General features: G+C 36.3%; 1 protein-coding gene across 3 annotated transcripts in view; it reads right to left on the bottom strand.

The window, feature by feature from the left end:
• ELMOD2 (ELMO domain containing 2) overlaps window positions 1-12,874 on the bottom strand; it is a 30,601-nt gene extending 17,727 nt beyond the window's left edge. For all 3 annotated transcript variants that reach the window (XM_025874230.2, XM_025874229.2, XM_025874231.2), the window contains exons 1-5: window positions 12,770-12,874; window positions 11,506-11,656; window positions 9,539-9,567; window positions 635-732; window positions 267-396 (exon numbers count right to left, since the gene is read on the bottom strand). In XM_025874230.2, the coding sequence (XP_025730015.1) occupies window positions 267-396; window positions 635-732; window positions 9,539-9,567; window positions 11,506-11,647 (399 nt within the window). In that variant the 5' untranslated portion in view covers window positions 11,648-11,656; window positions 12,770-12,874. The remainder of the gene's footprint in view (window positions 1-266; window positions 397-634; window positions 733-9,538; window positions 9,568-11,505; window positions 11,657-12,769) is intronic.
• Window positions 12,875-15,134: the final 2,260 nt, after the last annotated feature.

The following is a 15,134-nucleotide window of genomic DNA, read 5'->3' as shown; positions in this document are numbered from 1 at the left end:
TTATATAAAAAGTAGGGGGAACGTCTGAAGCTTGTGGACTCACCAGTTGAAAAGATCCCTCTATTAATAAGTTTATAATTTATTTCAGAATTAAAAGCATTAAAATAAAACTTATGTGAATATATTTTAATGAGGCTTATCAGAAAATTACAAAAATAGGTACATCTTTCACCAACAATAAGGGGCAAAGAAATTGAATGACTGTATAAGCCTCTAGAATTTGCACACAGACTTTACTACCTCAAATACAGAAAACAAAAACTTACCTTGAGAAGCAGCTTTTCATGTTGGAGGTTATCAGAATCATATGGCCTTTTCCTCACACTTTCTACATCCAAATAGAGCTGTTTATAACCAGATATCTGCAGTAAGCACGCCTTCATACAGATTTTAAAACTGAAAATGAGAAAGTTATTATTTCTAAAAATCATACCTTCTATCACAATAAAGTAATGCCTTCCATAGCTTGCATTTTTTCTGTCTGTCGAGAAAGCATTTCCTCAATTCCTCATCTTAGAGAAGTGAGAGGGTTGAACTGGATGAACTCTAAAACCCCTTCAGATCCAATGTTTTACAATTAACTGTGTGTGATCTCCACACCTCACAATAAAAGTAGACCATAAAAACAACATACCTGGCATCCTTCTCAGGGTTAATATTCTTTTCCTTCATTATATCTTCCACACATTTGTCCACTTCACTCTGGACAACAAGAGTCGCTTTCTGTAAAACCTATTTATGTGAAAGAAAACAGAATGAGGAAAATCTCTTAGAGCTGAAAACAGAACACTAAGTTTTGGGTATTGAGTCAACACACAGTGCATATATTAAAATGCAAAATGAAACCAAATTTGTTTCACCAAGGCTAAAATCATACATACATATCTACATACATGCATGCTTACATAAATACATAAAAGAGAAGCAGCATGATGTGAAGAAGGCTTCCTCAACTGAGTATCAACAGGGTCTCAACTGATAAGTTCTTAACATATGAGCTCCCACCATAGTGGGCGTGTGAAGCAGATACTTTTTATAAAATTTTTAAATTACATATATGTGTACAAAAATTTTAGTGCAGAAGTCAAAAAACCTTTTAAATTCAGAAGAGCAAAAAGAAGAGAACTCAAATATTCTTGTAATTATTTGCCACCACCAGAGACAGTCACTGGTAACAGATATCCTTAGTCTTTTTTCTATTCACATAAAACAGATTTCTTACATTATATGCCCTATAAATGTCCACCGGATCATTCTTTCAACAAACAAGCAAGTTCAGGACTTTTTTTACCCTTAAAAAGTTTCTTTAACTCTGATCCCTCTGTAGACTACTAACAAAATCCTTGCTGGTATCTCTTATAGCCCCAGGCAAAATATTCTCATCATACCTGAAGTTATGCTGCTGCATCTCCTGGGCCTTTCTTCTGGAATGTTCCTTCCCAATCACTAAACATATCAATGCTGCCCATTTTTAAGCTAGCTCACATACCAGGTCCAAGAAGCTTTCCCTGATTCTATTCAAGTGGAATTAACCTCTCCTCTCTTGGAATCCCCATAGTAATTTATCTATAACCTTTTTATGATGCTTTCTGCTTTCTAAATTAGTTACTTTTATATATTAAGTGGAAAATTCTTTGAGCACAGTGATTGTATCTAGTTCATCTTTTCATATCCTGCATGTAAAAGATAATTGACAAGTAACTGTTAAATGGAGATATTTAACAGATAAAAACCTTAAGAAAGGCAACTGTTTCAGTAAAAGACGCATACAGCAATGCATACGATTATTTAAAAGAAGGAAGAAAAGGAAGGAAACAAAAAGAAGGCTCCTCAAAGTAAATGAAAAAGTAAGAAGGAAAATGATCAAAGACTAACAGTTGGTAAGGATACACATATGGTCAAGGTCTAATTGGTCAAATCCTGAGGTAATATGGCTACAGGAAAGGTCTTGAACCTTAAAACCCAGCGCTAATGAAAGGGTTACCTTTACCACAGATAGAAACCTTTTGCTTCCTGAAACATGAAAAATCTAGTCAAATATCACCTCCTTTTGTGAAGCCTTCCTCAGCCACTGAGTTGGCTACTCCCTTTTATGATCATACTCAGTGAGAAAGCACTTAGGATACTGTATTTGCTTACTTTTACAGATTTGACACCAGGCTTTGTCTCTCTTACATACTCTTATATTATGAATGAATGAATAACTGATTGAATGAACTAGCTCAAGGCCAAATAAACTTAGAGACAGAGTTCACATTAGAAATAATGTCTAGGGGCGCCTGGGTGGCTCAGTCATTAAGCGTCTGCCTTTGGCTTAGGTCATGATCCCAGGGTCCTGGGATTGAGCCCTGCATCAGGCTCCCTGCTCAGCGGGAAGCCTGCTTCTCTCTCTGCTGGTGTTCCCTCTCTCGCTGTGTCTCTGTCAAATAAATAAAATCTTTAAAAAAAAGAAAAGAAAAGAAATAATGTCTAGTCTCTCAGCAAATACTTTTCCTATAGACACTACTCTTACCACTTTTTATTTTTAAGATTTTATTTATTTGAGAGAGAGAGAGAGAGCATGCAAGAGAGAGCATGAGCGGGGTGGGGGTGGGGGGGCAGAGCAGCAGGCAGAGGGAGAGGGAGACGCCGACTCCCTGAGCAGGGAGCCTGATGTGGGACTCGAACCCAGAATTCTGGGATCATGACCTGAGCCGAAGGCAGATGCTTCACCTACTGAGTCACCCAGGCGCCCCAACTTTGTTCTTTTAATAGATTACTTGGGCTATACTAGGTACATTACATTTCTGTATAAACTTTAGAATGATCTTGTCACTTTCTTCAAAAATAGCTTGCTGGGATTTTGACTGGAATTGCATTGAATCCATTTTTAAGCTAGCTCACATACCAGGTCCAAGAAGCTTTCCCTGATTCTATTCAAGTGGAATTAACCTCTCCTCTCTTGGAATCCCCATAGTAACCTTTTTATGATGCTTTTACTTTCTTAACATCTTAACATGTTAAGAATTAACATCTTAGCAATACTAAGTCTTCCTATTGATGACTACCACCTGTATCTTTCCATTTTTAACTTATCTTAGGAAAAGGAGTTTTAGTGTAGAAGTCCTGTGTGGCTTTCATTAATCATTGAATATTTTATGTTTCTGAATGCTACTATAAGTGGTACTGTTCTTTTATCTTGTTTTCTAAAAGCTTGTTGCTAACTTACAAAGCATACTGTGTCCTGAGACACTGCTAAACTCATATATTAATAATGCTAGTAGTTTTTGTAGACTTCTTAGGGTTCTCTGCACTCACAAACTGCATCATCTGTTAACGAATAGTTTTTTTTCTTTCTTTTCAATCATTGTATTTTAGATTTCTTTTTCTTATTGGACTACCTAGGACCTCCAGCACAATGCTGGAAAAAAAAAATCAGAGAGCAACCATCTTTGCTTTGTTCCCAATTCAATGTGGGAGCATTCAATATTTCAGTATTATATATCATGTTAGCTTCATGTTTTCCACCGATGGCCTTTATTAGGATGAAGAAATTCCTTCTATTCCTAGCTGAGTTTTTAATCATGAATGGGCATTGAGTTCTGTCAAAATAGTTTTTCAGTATCTATTGCAATGATCTTATTCTTCTCATTTACTTTGTTAATGTGGTGAGTTACATTCATTGACTTTGAAAACTCAATCGTGATGTATTATTCTTTTTATAGATTACTGGGATCAATTTGCTAATGAAGAATTTTTGCATCTGTGTTCTTGAAGGATGATTTACAATTTTCATTTATTATACTGTCCTTGTCTGGTTTTAGTGGGTTATACTGGCTTCACAAAATGTGTTTTTTCTACTTGATGTTCTAGGAGTTTTTGTAATAGTGGTATTATTTCTTCTTAATGTTAAGAGTTCACTAGTAAAGAAGGGTTTTTGGTGCAAAATTTTTTAATTACAAATCCCATTTATTAGGTATATGGCTATTTATATTTTTAAATTTCATTTTGTTTTGATAAATTGTATTTTTCAAGGACTTTGTCCCTTTCATCTAGGCTACAGAATTTATTGGCATAAAATTATTCATAGTATACCCTAATACTTTTAATGATTGTGGTCTGACACCTCCTCTATCATTCCTGATATTGGTAATTTGGGTTTTCTCTTTCTTGATCAGTGTTGCTAGGGGGTTATTAATATCACTAAGAATCAAATTGTTTCAAAGAATCAAATTTGAGTCTGTTATTTCCTATTTTTGTCTGTTTACCATTTTGCTAATTTATCTTCTTTTTATTATATCCTTTCTTTTACTTACTTAGGGTTTAATTTGCTCTTTTCTGGTTTAAAGTGTAAGCAGAGATCATTGATTTGAGGCCTTAAACATCACTCAAGTAAATTTTTTAAAAAATTTCCCTTGTGAGTTCTTTTCTGATCCATGAGTTAAATTTTTAATTTCCAGATATTTGGGGATTTTCTAGATGTCACACTTTTCTTATTTCTAAGTTAGTACTGTGCAGGACAGAGAACATACTCTGTGTAAGTTCAAACCTTTGAAATTTATTGAGACTTAAAGTCTCATATATTGACATACCTATATGAATGTTCCATGTGTACTTGAGAATGTGCATATTGCTTTTGTTGGGGGTAGCATTCTATAAATGTCATTTGGGTCAAGACAAAGTATTGTTCAAAGTATTGTTTGTAAAAGTATTGTTCAAATGGTATACATCCCTTCTGATTTTTTTGGTATTTTTGTACTGTCAATTATTGAGAGAAGTATATTAAAATTTTCAACTACAACGGGGGATTCAAATATTTGTCTCTTTAGTTGAGTCAATTTTTGCTTCAAGTATTTGGCAGCTTTGTTAGTAAGTGCATATACTTTTAATATTGTTGTATTTTCTTGATAAATAAACCCTTTTATCATTATAAAAAAAATTCAGTCACTGATAATATTCCAAGTTTATGTTTTCTGAAACAAAGACACAACAGCTTTTTTATTCTTAATTGTTTGCATGGTGTATCCTTTTGCTTTCTATTTGTGTCTTTATGTTTAGAGTATACTTCTTGAAACAACATTCAGTTAATTGGGTCTTACTTTTTATCCATCTGTCAATCTCTGGCTTATTCTCTAACTTTTTGTTAGGTCTTTGTTTCCTCATCAAAAATAAAATAGCAGCCTGGATGGAGGATAAATATAAACCATTACAGCATTTTCTAAGTTCATTTTGAAGGTATATTCAATACTGGAATATATAGTACTTAGAGAGTTTCTAAAGTCAGCAATTCTACTTTCTTTTTTAATCTCAAACCATGTATGTACCCAAAGACTATTTTCCCAATGTCATTTAACTTTTTACTAAAGAAAACACAGGTGATAATAAAGAATAAGAGAACCACAAATACGAATCACTTATCATATACTTTATAAAAAAATTGTATGTGCTTATGTATTTTATTTTATTATAAAACAACACTTGATGAACATAAAAGTAAAACAGTCTTTTTTTTTATCACATCTACCTTGAGAATAGGTTACAAATTAAATGATTAACACATATTCCTAGGCAGTAAATGTCAACAGTGAGTTTCACTAAGCAAGTAAATTTGGGGATATTACACATACAGAGTATGAATGTTTCATTTGTGAACCACAACGCCTATGTGGTTATATACTTAAAAGCTAGGTACTTACAAAGTCCAGCTTTTGCAAAATTAAAGACAAAAAAAATGCAAATGTACATCACTATACCATACCATCAACCCACAGACAACTAAACTGATGCCATAAAACTAATTTATTATTCAACAGCTAGAATGTTATTATTTAAAAGCTAACACAGCAGCTGCAATTGAAAAGCACAGCCAGGGCGCCTGGGTGGCTCAGTTGGTTAAGCGACTGCCTTCGGCTCAGGTCATGATCCCGGAGTCCCGGGATCGAGTCCCACATCGGGCTCTCTGCTCAGCAAGGGAGCCTGCTTTTCCCTCTGACCCTCCCCCCTCTCATGTACTCTCTCTCTCTCTCATTCTCTCTCTCACAAAAAAATAAATAAATCTTTAAAAAAAAAAAAAAAAAGAAAAGCACAGCCAGTCAAAAACACTATTAGATTGACAAAGTGTTCTTTCCCTCAGTTTCAAACACCTGTATATGAGTTAGGACTGTGAGGCTTTGCAACGTTACCATACACTGCACAGCAGCCAGACTTGTTAGCACAATACTGAATTCGACTGCTCAAATTCTAAAACAGTTTTCATTTTCATTTATAAATCCTAAAGTTTAGTAACCCTTAATATAGATTAATAAGTAGTCCTTAGCCTGAAATACAAGTAAATGAGACTCAATTTTTAACAAAGACTTTCCACTATGAAATAGTTCACAACCCAGTAGGATCATACTATCACTGCTTTAAGGAACTGGCCTTAATAGATTAAAATCATTATTATTCACAGCAATTATCAGTAATGTTAAGTATTTAAATACCTAAGAAGTGTTCATGAATATTTTAAACTTCTAAAAATCTTGTAGAATATATTGGTTTAATCCCATCATCATTAATATTACTAACAACTAGTATTTGTTGCATAACCTATCATGTACTAGGCATTCTTTTAGACTGCTTTCATATTAATATCTATAATCCTAAAACAATCATGTGTCTATTAACACCTCCTTTGATGATGAGAAAATAAGTAACCTGCACAAAAGTCAAACTATTAGCAAGTGATAAAATCAGGATTTGAATTCAGACTTTTCTCATACCAATAAAAAAGTAGATCAGATTAATAAATATCACAAAATCGGAATTTGATTTTACTCTACAAAGCAACTGGAAGTATAGAAGTGAGATACAATACATACCAGAAATGGTATGTTTAAATTGATGAGGCTTCCTCCATTTGTTTATTGACAAGTTTACCTTAGATCTAAAACTTCAAGAAAACAAAGTTTCTGTGATTTAATTCAGTAAGGAACTACCCATTTGTTGACTATCCTTTTTTTCAACATGCCCTACGTAACATTATTAGCAATCTACACTTTTAATAATAAAATTGTTGGTTTTTTGTTTGTTTTTAAAGATTTTATTTATTGGGGCGCCTGGGTGGCTCAGCTGGTTAAACGACTGCCTTCGGCTCAGGTCATGATCCTGGAGTCCCGGGATCGAGTCCCACATGGGGCTCCTTGCTCAGCAGGGAGTGTGCTTCTCCCTCTGACCCTACCCCGTCTTGGGCTCTCTCTCTCTTTCACTCTCTCTCTCTCAAATAAATAAATAAAATCTTAAAAAAAAAAAGATTTTATTTATTTGTCAGAGAGAGAGCGCTCACAAGTAGGGAGAGCAGCAGAGAGAGAGGGAGAAGCAGACTCCCCACTGAGCAGGGAGCCCGATGAGGGACTTGATCCCAGGACCCTGGGATCATGACCTGAGCTGAAGGCAGATGCTTAACCGAGCCACCCAGGCATCCCAATAAAATTGTTAACAATACAATTTTAATGTTTACTTTTCAAGTGGGCTTTTGTAGTCAGTAAATCAGATAAAAAAGAATAAACACTGTATTTTTCTTTAACTCATTACCTCAACCTTAAAGTTCCCAATAAAGTTTACCTATACCTTCTCTAAATGCCTATTCATAATTACATTCAACACTGCTCTTTATTTCTTTTGTGTATCCCAAAGACCCTGTGGAATACTGAACATATAGCACCATTCAAATCTTTGGTCAAGGATTTCGACCAAGGCACTAGAGTTCTTAAAAAGCAACATCTTATGTATGGTCCCACTTAAGTTTGGCATAATTATACCACACATGAAGTCCCATTAGTAAAATCTGTGACCAAAACTGTTGTTACAATCAGTTGTAGTAACAACAGTTACACAGACAGCTGTGACACTGAGCTGCTGGTTTCAGAACTTCTCTAGAGGTTCTTCCACAATTTATTATGTTACTCGGTGACACTGCATCCTAAGTTTCAATTAATGGAAGGAACTATATGAGTGGATAAATTTTTAGAACCAGCAACTTATTAACTTTTTAGACCCCTACATTCTTATTAAAAAAAAAAAGAAAAGAACAAGAATATTAATCACTCTCTAGGATTCTGAACAAAAGGACTCCAGACTCTTGTTCCCCCAATATATACTCATGTATATGAGTTATTCTTACCTTGACCATTCATAAAAAAAGACTGTTAACTAAATCAATAAGGCACTTACTTTATAGGTCATTCCCCAGAACATAACTGATATGCTTGCAACATTCAACAATGCCCACTTTGCATGAATTCGTAACTCCTATCAGTTATCACTAGACAATAGCAAGTCAACAGTTTTTTATTCTATTTTTTACCCATGTACAATGTGGTAAAAATAGAATTTGAACACTACTGTTCAAAAGAAATATAATGCAAGCCAAAATGTGAACCATGTACATGACCAAGTACAAACTTACCTATGGATATCTAAAATATAAATAGATGCACACACACAGATAACTAAAATTAAAATTTCATAAAACAATATTTAACCTTATTATAACCAGTGTTATCTGGTTATTTTCTATTCTATTTCTTTTGTTTTGTTTAATGCTGGCTGTAATCTACTATGGGATTTTAAACAATGACCTAGATGACCCATACTCTACCTCTGCCATACCAAATAATCTATATATATACAGAGAGAGAGAAAATTGTGAACTACTATAGAGAAGTACAGGATGTAACAGACTGAATCACTGGTTCCAATTTTTCACTCCCCTATAATTAAATTATACACTCACATGCTTACCATGGCTTTGTAGTGGGCACAGTATATTTCTCTACTCCTTGACTTGGGCTGGCTATGGAACTTACTTTAGCTAATGGGATGTTAATGAACATAACAGGAGGAAATTTAAAAAATATGTCTGTGTGGTTGGACATTCAATGATCTACTGTAAGAACATTCTCCAAGTACCCACTACCTTTTCAACTGGGTTCCATAATGACACAACTGGAACAGACCTGAACTTGGGACTAACTTGAAGAAGAATCTCTCCAGTTGGCTCAAAGACCATAGGCAAGAAATAAACAATGTCTTCTTATATATGCCCCTGAGATTTTATAAGTTTGTTACACAGCAAAAGCTAACAAATAGCATGAGGTATGACTTATTTTGGATCAAAAGGCATGTGATTCAGGGTTTGTTTTTTAAGTAACTATCCAAAATTGCTTTTCTCTCACATAAGAATCTATCTGAAGGACACAGTTTATGAGGTTTTTCCCTTAAGAACTGCTTTCCCAAAGGCCATCAAGTTTTGAAGCAAAATAAAAAAACAAAACCTCAGCTAAGGACAAATTATTCAAATACCTTCTTTGTGCACCAGTAGCACACTAACATACAAACAGAAAATGTTTCAAAAATAAAATAATACTTTTAAAGTGGGAAATTTCATGTTAATACTCTACAGCAAAGATTCTTCTCGTAGAACCTTAAAAATAATTAATTCTAAAACTGGGGCATTCTTTTAAAAAAAAAGTATCTCCAGGTTAAGTTTTCTAGAATTACCACCTTGATATAATCCTACCTTATTCTTGGAGTATGTCAAGGAATTTTCTGAAATAAAGAAAAAAAGAAAAAAGAATTTTACCACTTAAATGTTGTTTGTGAGTTAGTCCATAAACAAATAATATAAATATCAAGCCAGTAATAAGTTAATAGTTCTAGAAGATATAATTTCTATGTGTATAACACAGCAAACATTTTTAAATGTTATCCCCACAGTATAGAGAACTAGATATGATTCCAAGATCCTCAACCCAATGCAACACACCAGAGCCAGAGAGGTGAGACCATCCTAATTTCCCCCAGGGTCATGTTTCTGTGCAAACCCCCAAGTGTCTACTAACCACTGTATATTCATTCATGGCTGCCTCACAATAGCTTAGGTTCCAGAAATTCATCTAAAGAACATACAAGGAAAGTGCTATCTACTACACTTTCTTCATTTGTTGGCCTTATGGAGTAAGCATTTAGATTTGAGGAGCCAGTGACTGAATCATACAACAAAGGGGCAAAAATGTAATGACTTAGATTATATGGCCAACTATCTTCTAACCAGACAAAGAGTAAAGCAGTTTCTCCATTCTCGTCTTCTGTTTCAAGAATGACTAGAACATTTTTACTAGACTATTTAAACATTTTTTTCTGGCACATTTACTAAGTCTCTTTATTCTCGGCAATTTGAGAAATTCAAGAAAAATGGTTTTGCCACAAATTAATGCCTTAATATGTTCTTTCCCCATAGTACAAAACATAAACCATTACTTCTAAGATTTCTTATCAAGAGGTACTTTGTTCTTAGAGCAGCCAAAAGGGCAAATCAAAAGAGCAGGCAGTAATTGAAGTCAGTCACAAAGTTGTGAAAAAAAACTAGGGAAGTAATTAAACTTCAATCATCCAGCTGCCCTGAGGCTTACTCCCTCCTTATATCTCCCATTCTTCCCATGTTGCCTTGGATACCAACACCCACTCCCTAGATCTCACAGGAGTGGATTTCTTAGTTGAAGTACACTTGTTCAACACAAAGGAGGATTTAGTTAAGTCATGATTTTCCATTTAACACAGTGAACATGAACTGTAGCCAATCCCTGGTCTTCCTTACTCTGGTCAAAGAGTAATTACCTCAACCACATTTCTCATTCCTCTGTGTTCTAATTTAAAGCAATATTTTCAATTAAGCACTGAAAGCTGATGAAATTTAGAAGGTAAAAGAACACTACTGTTCAAAAGAAATATAATGCAAGCCAAAATGTGAACCATGTGTGTACTTTAAAATTTTCTAGTAGCCACATTAGAATAAAAGAAACACATAAAATTTATATATTTTAACCCAATACATCAAAAATATTATCAACATATAATGAATAGAAACAATTATTAATGAGGTATTTCTATATTCCTTTTTCATATAAAGTCTTGGAAACCCAGGGTACATTTTTTATATTTCAGCACATCTCAAGTCACACTAATCACATTTCAAGTGCTCAATAGCCACATGTGGCTACTGGCTACAACACTGGACAGTGCAGACTCTGATGTAATAATCTTTCCCATGGATCACTACATACCTATTACTGTTCTTTCATGAATTACATAAGAGACTAAAAGACTGATGAAAGTGCTGACTATAAAAATTGATCTAGATTCAGATACTCTTCCCCATCATTTAAGTGAAAATTTTAAAGAACATAGAAGTATAAAGATTTTTCTCTGAAAAATAGGTTGCAACTATAATCTAAGGTACAACTGATGAATTTCAGGAGCCACAGAAGATCATTCTTTGTACAGATGTGGAACTAAATTATAATGACTCTTTTTCTCTAAAAGCATAGTTTTAGAGCTGGAATCATTTAAAGCTAGATTTCAAAGATTAAAAAACTAAATTTAAGTTTCTGGATCAGGATACACAATGAGTACATCTGTCACTATCAATATTGAGAAAAAAATTCATTCAGAGTTAAAATTGATTTATTCTTTTTCAAATAACATTACCTATCCTGTGTGTCCTTTGTGCACCTACATAGGTATCAAAAATTCGCTGCAATTCACATTTTCCAGTCATCTGTCGCAAGAGCCATTTCATCCAAAATCGAAAAAAGTGCCCATAGAAGAACTCCCACAAAGAAATAAACATTTTTTTTTCCTGGAGAAGGAAATATATGACAGATTTAATGACCTTAAATTAGATTTAAAAATGGAAAAAAAAAGTTATTTCGACTTGTCAAATCCCAAATTATATCTACGTTATTCCATTGGGTCTATTTTGTAGTAGTATTTAGGCATGTAAGAAAACAATGACAGATGTAATAAATACCATTTAGATCAGTTAAATAATGGATGGTCAAATGGTCAATTTACCACTTTTTAGGAATTAACTGTAAAAATCAAACTACCTACTTAGATTCAACTTCTCAGTTCCCTATGTTCTCATCTTTGAGAATGGGGCTCAACAGTTTAAGAACAAAAGAGACCCAACTTAGCAACAATTAAGTCAAATATGCCATACATCTGAATGGTTTGTATAATGAAGAGTTCTTTTAACCCCTATGTATAATTCCAGTTACATCTGTCCCACCGTCAGGAGATTCCAGGAAATAAAAACACGACATATGGCTTACAAATTGAAGTATAAAAGTTGAACACAGAGTAGATCACACCCTGGCTAAAAACTGATTTTCCATTCAAGAGGTGAAGGGCAGAAATACTAAGAGTAATAAGCTACACCCTCGACAAAACTGAATCTTTATGCCATTAGAAAAATCTTGAAGGGGATTGGGGGGAATAGAAGTGAGAAGTTATTTTAAAATAAAAATGCTTTATCTCCTTTCTGCCTTCAACATTCCCATAGATACATCATCTCTAGACCACGGCCTGAGGGACTGTCAAATTTGAAATCCCCGCAGGTCGGTGCAGAAGCAACGCCCATCGTCAGAGATCGGCAGAACTGCGACTTTAAAAAATGAATCCATCCAGTCCGCGCTCGATAGGACAAAAGAAGCAAGAACTGCCAAGCGCAGGGAACGCAAGCCTCGAGGCGCCTGAGCTCCCCAGACTTCGGGGAGTCGCTGCGCGGAACCCCCCTTCCGGAGCCCGGCCGCGCTGCCCGCGAGTGGGAAAGTACGTCTCGCACAAAGCCCCGCCGGCCTGGGCACCCCACGGTTTTCCTTAGGACACCGAGGGGCTCAACCAGCCCGCGCGCCCTCAGCGCAGCCGCACCAAAGCAGCGCGGGGCAAGAGGAAAAGAAACGGCAGCCACCTCACAGGAGCTGAAGAACTAGGGGGGAAGCTGGAGTTGCCTCGGTTTCCCCAACTGCAAACAGCCGGCAACGGAAACGACGCTACTCGCGCAGCACTCCCTGCAAGCACCGCGACCCGGAAGTCGGGGAGGGAGGCCGCGGGAACGCCTTCCCGGGGACACTGCCCGCCCCTGCCCCGCCCCTGCCCCGCCCCTCCCGCCACTCCGATTGGCCCGAACTCCACCAATTGCTAACGCTAGAAGGAGGTAGCGCTGAGTCGCTGGCGCGCGTGCTCAGGTTCTAAGGACGCCCAACGGTTTCCCTGGCAACGGCTACCTGGAGGCACGCCCAGCGCCAAAGGTTGGTCTCAGAAGGTCTCAGAAGTGCCGCTCTGGACGTATTTCTCGCCTTAAACCTCAGATCATTTGCGCTGACTGAAACTGCGTACCACTCCTAAACTCCAAGAACTCACGGGAGAAACGGCGTACTTTCAGTAACTTTCATAGCACCAAGGTTGCAAAAGCACTTTCACCTACATTTAATCTTAATTCTGCGAAGTAATTATTAATAGCTCTACTTTATAGATGAGGAAACGGGATTTACGTTTCATGACTTGCCCGTGGCTAGTACATGGCAAAAAAAGGAGAGTTCTTTATGTTGAGTAAAGAAGTTGGGACTTTGTTCTAAACCTAAGAGAATCTGGAGGAAGAGCATTCCAGGCCCTAGAACCGCAAGTGCAGAGGAGAATACTTCATAAATGGGAGAAAGAGCAAGAAGGCCAGTGTGGCTGGAGGAGAAAAGAACAAGGGGAGAGTAGAATATAAGGACAAAGGACAACTTCCACTGAGAAATAACTCACCCCTACCCACCCACAACTCCTGATCCCTCAGCCCCTTTTCTCAAAAGCAACCAGTATTAGTTTCTCGTTTATAGCTCCAGGAATATCTTATGCAAGTGTGTATTTGTATAATCCCTGCATCCCCTTGCTAACACACATTGCAGCAGCAATACACACTTTTCCACACTTCAACATTTTTTCAAAAGGTGCTAATTGTAAAGCATTAGACATGTGAAGCTCCATAGAAGCAACCAACACTCAACTTGGTAATGAAAACTGGACATGTACTGTAATAATAAAATCAGAGAATCTCAGATCTTGAAGAGAATGTAAAGATCATCTCATTGAATTTTTTTTTTTAAGATCTTATTTATTTGACAGAGACACAGCGAGAGAGGGAACACAAGGAGGGGAAGTGGGAGAGGGAGAAGCAGGCTTCCTGCCGAACAGGGAGACCGATGAGGGGCTCGATCCCAGGACCCTGGGATCATGACCTGAGCCGAAGGCAGATGCCTAACGACTGAGCCACCCAGGCGCCCCTCACTGAATACTTTTTATTGTTAATGAAAAAACTCAGAAAGGCAAAGTACAGAGCCAATTTGACAAGTTAAGAAGTAGAAACAAACTTCTATTTCAAGGGTCTTTCAATTATTACACAAGATCTTTGTATAATTGAAAGTGAGATAATCCTGTAGTACAAGTATATAATCCTTTTATGTTTTATTAAATTTGCTATACTGAGAGTAGGGAGTATAAAGAGGAACTCTCTCTTTGTCTCCATGCTGCCTGTTGGGACACTCCTATCCATGTTTTTCTCCAAGAGAAAGTAATGGTAACCTGTTTTGTCAGAACCTGAAAAATTGATTGAAATGCATTTATTGGAAGCAAAGTCATTGTACATTAAAATGTCACGTGCATATGATTGCCTCTTCTATTTTCCACTAATTCATTTGCATGTAACTGGCAGATATATTAAGCCCTTCTTGTCTCTCAGGGAAGATTGTCCTTCTCTCTTTCTCTCTTATTCTCTTTGGTTTTCTTCTTCCATGTGGCCGGCTAAATGATGGTTAACTTTGGGATTAGAATTCTGGCTTCAAGGAGAAGATGGGACCCTACTTAAGTCTCTGAACTAATCTGTATGCTTCTACCTGGCCCTATCAAATCACCTACATGGAAAACAAAGGCTATGGTGTAATGGTGTTTGGTTATATTTTTGAGTAGTACTAAGGAATCCCTGTTTTCTTAGATTCTCAGACTAAACAGTCAAGCACTGTTGATTTTAAAAATTGCTTAATGGAAAGGATGTTCGGCATGACCGTTAATCAACAGCTCATTGCAGTGTTCAGCATTTGATCCAAGAGGAATCAAATTAAATATCAATGCCCCCTTTTGGAGTGTGTGGAGCCTGGAATGCAGCAAATTTACAGTGAGAAGGAAAATTGTATACTCCCTTCACTAACAGTAAAATGAATCATCTCTGTGGAAGCATTAAAAATATTAAGAACAAAAAAATATTAAGGACAGTGGCAACGCTGATTGGTTGTATA

The sequence above is a fragment of the Callorhinus ursinus genome, unplaced genomic scaffold, assembly GCF_003265705.2.
Source record: "Callorhinus ursinus isolate GAN/ISIS: 27379988/994484 unplaced genomic scaffold, GSC_fseal_2.0 scaffold4, whole genome shotgun sequence".
Taxonomy (NCBI): Eukaryota; Metazoa; Chordata; class Mammalia; order Carnivora; family Otariidae; genus Callorhinus; species Callorhinus ursinus.
This window is presented reverse-complemented; position numbering and strand designations above follow the sequence as displayed.